We start from the raw sequence: 7,435 nt of genomic DNA, 5'->3' as shown, positions 1-7,435 counted from the left end.
TATGATCTTTCTGATGTGTTGTTGGATTCACTTTGCCATTATTTTATTGAGGATTTTTGCATTGATATTCATTAAGGAAATTGGCCTGTGGTTCTCCTGCTTTGGAGGTGTCTTTGTCTGGTTTTGGGATGAGAGTAATATTGGCTTCATAAAATAAGTTAGGCAGTGTTCCTTCCCTTTCTATTTCATGGAACAGTTTAAGGAGGGTTGGTATTAGTTCTTCTTTAAAAGTCTGATAGAAGTCAGCAGAGAATCCTTCAGGTACTGGACTTTTCTTTTTTGGGAGATTCTTAATTGCTGCTTCAATTTCATTTTGTGTTATAGATCTATTCAGGTGATTAATGTCCTATTGGTTCAGTTTTGGATGGTCATATTTAGAAATATGTCCATTTCTTCAAAAATTTTCAAATTTGTTATAGTATAGGCTCTCAAAGTAGTCTCTGATTTTCCTGGATTTCCAGGAAAATCTCTGCTTTTGTATGCTAATAAAAACTTTAAAAAGCCTCTATGAGTAAAGCTATCAACATTTCCTTATATATACAATGCAGATTTAAAGGAAAGGAAAAAATCAACTAATTTCTCTGGATAGAATATTAATGTTCTTAGTTTTCCTTAACAGTACTGGGTGGAATATGAAACATAGATTTATCTCTCACAGTTTTGTAGTCTGGGAGGACTGAGACCAATGTTCTAGCCCACTAACAGCTTGTGAGTGCTGTCTTCCTGTATTGCAGATGGCAGACTTCTTTTTTTATTTTATTCATGTGTGCATACAATGTTTGGGTGATTTCTCCCCCCTTCCCCCCACTCCCTCCCTTACCCCCCAACCCCTCCCTTACCCCCCCAACCACTTGCTACCAGGCAGAAACTATTTTGCTTTTATCTCTAATTTTGTTGAAGAGAGAGTATAAGCAGTAACAGGAAAGTCCAAGGGTTTTTGCTAGTTGAGATAAGGATAGCTATACAGGGAGTTGACTCACATTGCTTTCCTGTACATGTGTGTTACCTTCTAGGTTAATTCTTCTTGAACTAACCTTTTCTCTAGTTCCTGGTCCCATTCTCCTATTGGTCTCAGTTACTTTCAAGTATCTGCATTAGTTTCTCTGCGTTGAGGGCAACAAATGCTATCTAGTTTTTTGGGTGTCTTACCTATCCTCATACCCTTGTGTGCTCTTGCTTTATCATGTGATCAAAGTCCAATCCCCTTGTGTTTGCCCTTGATCTAATGTCCGTATATGAGGGAGAACATATGATTTTTGGTTTTTTGGGCCAGGCTAACCTCACTCAGAATAATGTTCTCCAGTTCCATCCATTTACCTGCAAATGATAACATTTCATTCTTCTTCATGGCTGCATAAAATTCCATTGTGTATAAATACCACATTTTCTTAATCCATTCATTGGTAGTGGGGCATCTTGGTTGTTTCTATAACTTGGCTATTGTGAATAGTGCTGCAATAAACATGGGTGTTCAGGTGTCTCTGGAGTAACCTGAGTCACATTCTTTTGGGTATATCCCCAAGAGTGGTATTGCTGGATCATATGGTAGATCTATGTTTAGATTTTTAAGAAGCCTCCAAATTTTTTTCCAGAGTGGTTGTACTAGTTTACATTCCCACCAGCAGTGTAAGAGCTTTCCTTTTTCCCTGCATCCTCGGATGGCAGACTTCTTGATGTGACTATGACCTCATGGGCTAAAGAAGGAGAGAAAGATCTTTAGTACTTTGCCTTTTGAGGGCACCAATCCCATCACAAGAGCTCCAATTTATGTCCTCTTGAAACTCAAGTTTCCTTCCATGTACACAATTTCAAATACCATCATATGAACTTTGGGAGAGAGATACATGCATCCTATAACAGATATGGTGGTAAATGACTTATTTTTCTTGAGAAAAATTTAGAAAGTTAAATTGGCATAATAATTATATGTATTTATGTGGTACAGTGTGACATCTCAACGCATGTGTAGAATACACCATGATCAGGCCTGGGTAATTTGTACATCCCAAATGTTTGTCATTTATTAAGGTTAGTAACATTTAAAATACTTCTTACTAGCTGTTTTGAATTATATAGTTAATTGTCATCAACTGTAGCTATCCTATAGAACATTGGAAATTATTCCAACTATGCAATTGTAATCCCATATCTGTTAACCATGCTCCTTCCATCCATTCTGCACCACACTTCCTTGCATCTGGTGATTACTATTCTTCTTTCTATGGATGTCATCATTTTATGCTTCCACAGGTAAGTGAGAACACATACTATTTCTCTCTAGGTGTCTGCATTTTATTTAAGACAATGTCCACCAGCCTCTTCCATGTTGCTTCAAACAACAATATTTTATTCATGCTAATGTCTGAATAATATTCAATAAGGCATATACACCACAGTTTCTTTATCCACTTGTCCATTCGTGGGCATCACAGTGTTTTCTGCTCTCCTCTGTGTGACTGGCTGTCTCTGGAGATGGAGAAAAGGAGCCTCCCAAACACTTCAAAGTCTCTTTGGAGATGTTTAATAGGAGCTAGTAACTTTCTGGGGGTAATTACATCAGGGGAAATACTTTCTCAAATGTGTTCTGAGCTTCCCAGGACTGCACTGTTATTGCTGTGACAGGTAAAATGGTAATTGCAGCTCTATGGGGAGGTAAGATCACAGCATAAGAAACCCATATCCAAGGGTATGGCTGCCCTTATCCCCCATAATACTGGGTGTCAGGACCATCAGACTGAGCTCACCATCCAGAAGGCAGGATGGAGTTAGGAGAATGTTTTGTATTTGGGCTTGACAGATAGAATCTGTAAGGGAAGGAGACAGATCAGGGGTCTGGGTAAGTAATCGTGTCAGATAAAGGGGATTTTATGGGTTTGAGCCTGGCCCAGTGCCAAAGCTACAGAGGCATGAGGAGAACTAGTGAAGATGGTTGAGGGTTGTAGACCCTTCAGCAATATCTGATGGCTCCCAGTATAATTTAATGTAGCCACCAGTAATAAAGACTTCTGTTGTGTAATCCATGTGATAAACCAGTTTCAAGGTGCTTTAAGAATGAAATTCCAAGCTGGGCACTGGTGGCTCGTGCCTGTAATCCTAACTACTTGGGAAGCTGAGATCTGGAGGATTGTGGTTCAAGGCCAACCTGGGCAAGTAGTTCACAAAACCCCATCTCCAAAATAACCAGAGCAAAATGGACTAGAGGTATGGTTCAAGCAGTAGAGCACCTGCTAGCTAGCAAGTATGAGGCTGAGTTCAAACCCCAATGCCATAAAAAAAGTGAAATTCCAAAATCAATTCTCTCTTTAATCTGCTTTACACAGATCATGTACAAAATTTTAGAATACCTCCAAGTGCCCCTATCTAAACTCCATGTTTGTAATAATGAGTAGGATACTTCTACAACAGCTATCTAATCTTGTGCAGGATTAGTGCATCTGAATTTAATGGGTGGAAGAGAAGTGTTTTCTTAAACTCTGGTGTATGTGATGACAAGTCAATACAACAAGTGTGTCCCCACTAAGAAATGACTGGCCTGTTGCTTAGGGTGAAATTACATTCATTCTTCAAGTTCACGAAGCAGCATTTAAAGAACAAGGCACTTTATAATATTCAGGTTTGGGTAGCAGTTTTCAATGTTGTATGTGTTTTGTGATGTTTTTCCTCTAGTTTTTTAAATTCTGATATCAGGTTTTCATCTCCCTACAAATGACAAATTCATGAGGATATAAGTGTCTTGTGAAATTGATTGAATCTTTCAATAAGTCTTTGTAGGTCAAAACATCATATAGATTAATACACAAGTATAGACAATTTAATTTCAAGTATTAATACATTAAAAATCTCATATCAATCCCAAAGTATATCAGTTAAAAAAGATAAAATGCACAAGATTTCATGAACTCACAGATTTATTTTTAATAATTGTCCTAGATTCATATTTGTACTCATCTCACCTCATTTCTAGTTGTTTTAATTAGCTTATGTTTTGGTTGATATGTATATGAATTGAAACTAGTAAAATTTAGTTTCAACCCTACTTTAATTTTACCATATATTTGTGTTTCATATGCCATTGTTTAGGATATGACATAAATGGCTCAATAATTCCTGTGGTTCATTTTGTTGAACTTTTTTCCAGGCATAAAAGCAAATGATTCTGTGGCTTGGATTCATTATGTTCAACTTTATCATGGGGCAGGTTCTTGTAATCTTATAATATGATCATTGCATGTACCTTTTTGTCAAGATTTTTAAAGGTGTATTCATAATTGATGTTGAATTATGGAATAATTATTTGCAAACTAGTGGAAACTTGTGAATAAAAAAGAATAAAATTATGTATCTGATGTAAAGTATGATGGCCAGGTATTATGTAAAAATTAAGGATCAGGATTACTGGAAGAACTCAGTTAATTAGCTGTGATGGTGGTTAAATTCAATTCTTGAAATCAGCACTGACAAGATCAAGTCCTCACTGTACCCCAACTACTGTTGAGTTGAGACAAATCATGTAACATCTGTTTGGTTATATTTTCTTCATCTTTTTTTTAATAAGAATCACTTGTTTTATTTATTTTAGACTAATGATTTAAATTGAATACATTTGGGCAGGGTAGATATTTGACATGAAAAGTAGCTATATCAGAATGGACATCAGAAAAATAGTAACACATTATAGCAAATAGAAAATATTTTTCTGTCTGATCATTTCAGTGTTACAAATCCTGAGAATGTTATGTACTGAACAAATTAGGTCCTACCTTGTAATGAAAACTTGCTTAGAAATAATTCCTTAAAAATGTTTTGAGGTACAAATCACCTATATATTAAACATGAGTTTTTACATTTTACAAAGAGTTTAAACAAAAATATCAAACAATTACAGTTCAGTGGCTCTTAAAGCAACTCTCAGTCAGGTTCAAGGACACACTGTTCCACAATTTCCCGTAAGTTGGGGTTCTCCATCGCAGCTGCCACTTGCTCTTTATCATTTATCTGCTTGTTGATGTCTTCTTCTGTTGAGTGGGTTCCTTCAGAGATGTAGATTTCCAACTGTAACCCTAGCTTCTTGGGAGGTAGAGATCAGGATAGAGGTTCAAAGTCAGTCAGGGCAAATAGTTGGCAAGACCCTATCTCGAAAAAACCCATCATAAAAAAGGGCTAATGGAGTAGCTCAAGGTGTAGGTCCTGAATTCAAACTCAATACTTGTGTTTAAATGGCAAACACCGCTGAAGTTTTACTCTTAAGCACAGCCCAATAAGAGTTGCCAAAGAGCAATGAGGTACTGTTGGCGTGAACCTGATGATAACCAGATAGTCTTCTTCATTTATCTCCTGAACCTCCACACAGCTCTCCGTTACCACTTCCAGTTCTTCTAAAGTATTGGGCTTTTCTGGGTCCCGGATGGTCCGAATCAAATCATAAACCTCTGGCGCTTTCTCTTCCATGATCCGGGGCTGCCGGGCAGCTCCTGGCTCAGAGAGGCCTGAAAGTCACAGGACTCTGCTCAGCGTCCAGGAAAGCAGCTCGGACACCCGCTCCATCCTCACGCTCTGCCATCCCTGGCGACTGTCTATTTTCTTCATCTTTATAATAGTGTTGACCACCTCATAGAGTGTAAAGAGGTATAAAGAATAATTTGATTATAGATGTTTGCTCTTTATAACAGTATACATTGCAATACACTTTTAATGATAGACATTCTCTTGTTGGAATCTTTTCAATAATATGAACATATTTAAGTCAGTATTTCTAACTGGGAACTAATAGTAAGTAGAAATATTGGATTTTAGTGGATATTTTAATTATAATCCAAGCCTCATATTCCATAAAGGATCCTCTGGCTCTGAAGATAAATATCTCTTTGTGAGAACTGACAGAATGGATGCTGGGGATTTGATAATGGGACTTATCTCCTTATCACAGACTACACTTGGAATCCTGGGGAATTTCTCCTTTCTCTACCACTTTCTCTTTCTCTCCTTCTCTGGGTGCAGGTTGAGACCCACAGATTTGATTACTAAGCACTTGACTATAGCCAACTACTTATTCCTCCTCTTTAGAGGAGTTCCACAGACCATTTTAACTTTTGGGTTTAGCCATTTTCTCAGTGACCTTGGATGCAAACTTGTTTTCAATGTTCACAGAGTGGGTAGGGGTGTTTCTATCAGCATCACCTGCTTACTGAGTGTCTTCCAGGCCATCACTCTCATTCCCTGGAACTCTAGATGGGCAAAGCTGAAAGCAAAAGCTCCCAGGTACACTGGCACCTCCATTTTCCTGTGCTGGAGCCTCCATATTCTGGTAAATGTCATTGTTCCTTTGTATGTGACTGGCAAAATGAGTAACAAAAACATCACAAAGACAAAAGATTTTGGATACTATTATGCTGCTCATCATGACAAAAGTGGAGAGCCAGTACGTGTAGCACTATTGTCTTTCCTTGATATTTTGTGTTTGGGCATCATGCCCTGGTCCAGTGGATCCATGGTATTCATCCTGAACAGGCACAAGCAGAGGGTCCAACACATTCACGGGTACAATCTCTCCTCCAGATCCTCCCCTGAGTTCAGAGCTACCAAAACTGTCTTTCTTCTTGTGTGTACCTTTGTTACTTTCTACACTGTGTCCCTCACCTTTCATGTCTGTTTGGGTCTTTTTAGTAATACCAGTCAGTTGATGGTGGACATCTCTGCAGTAAGCAATGCAGGTTTCCCCACTGTGAGCCCCTTTGTTCTCATGAGTGGATTCTCCAATGAGTGCAAGATTTGCTTTGCCTGCATGAGGATCAGAACATTCCATAATTTTCTCAGAAATATGTGAAATGTATGAAGCTATACAATGTCCAGTTGTTTATTTACTCATTGCAACAGAACCACAAACATACTATGATATTAATATCATAAGAAACTATCAGAGCACACAAACATTTGTATAAATACAAATATATGCTTACATGTGAATATGTGTTGTGTATGACAATCAGATTATGTGTATTATTCTTCAAACAATAACACTGAATATTCCACATAAAGAATGTAAAAAAGAAGCCTAAAAAACAATGACAAATGCTTTACCATTTTAGCATTTTTTAATTTGAAATTTGTACTAACATGTTATCAATGAATGGTGAAATTCTCTTTAAATCTTGATTGAATATAGTCAAGCTTTTGTCATCAATAGGAACAATTAGTCTATGTTTGTCTAAGATAATAAGAGATATATTTGGAACTATATTTATCAGCTTACTGTATATTAATTTTAACATAATCCTACAACTTAAACCATTTCCATGGGATGTTCTATATTTATGATACATTAATTTCTAATCTAGAAAGTCAGTTTATTTTTAACCACCAATTACAGTGTCAAATATTTAAAAATGTGTATCCTGTGGACAATATTACATTAATTTATTCACCTTTTAACTTTAAA

The 7,435-nt window shown here is 37.0% G+C and overlaps 1 protein-coding gene and 1 pseudogene across 1 annotated transcript; one reads left to right on the top strand and one right to left on the bottom strand.

Annotated features, from left to right (window-relative positions):
- Positions 1–4,541: 4,541 nt before the first annotated feature.
- LOC109693149 (cytosolic iron-sulfur assembly component 2A pseudogene) lies at positions 4,542–5,544 on the bottom strand (annotated as a pseudogene).
- A 337-nt stretch (positions 5,545–5,881) lies between these two features.
- On the top strand, positions 5,882–6,823 carry LOC109693141 (vomeronasal type-1 receptor 4-like). Its single transcript, XM_020174248.2, has one exon. It carries the CDS (start codon positions 5,882–5,884, stop codon positions 6,821–6,823), a length of 942 nt encoding a protein of 313 aa, XP_020029837.2.
- The last annotated feature ends 612 nt before the right edge of the window (positions 6,824–7,435 follow it).

This window comes from Castor canadensis, chromosome 16 (assembly GCF_047511655.1).
Source record: "Castor canadensis chromosome 16, mCasCan1.hap1v2, whole genome shotgun sequence".
NCBI lineage: Eukaryota > Metazoa > Chordata > Mammalia > Rodentia > Castoridae > Castor > Castor canadensis.
The sequence above is the reverse complement of the archived record's forward strand: the minus strand, read 5'-3'. Positions and strand labels throughout refer to the sequence as shown.

Coding starts and splice junctions, on each gene's coding strand:
- LOC109693141 (XM_020174248.2), top strand. CDS start 5,882: ATGGATGCTGGGGATTTGATAATGGGACTTATCTCCTTATCACAGACT.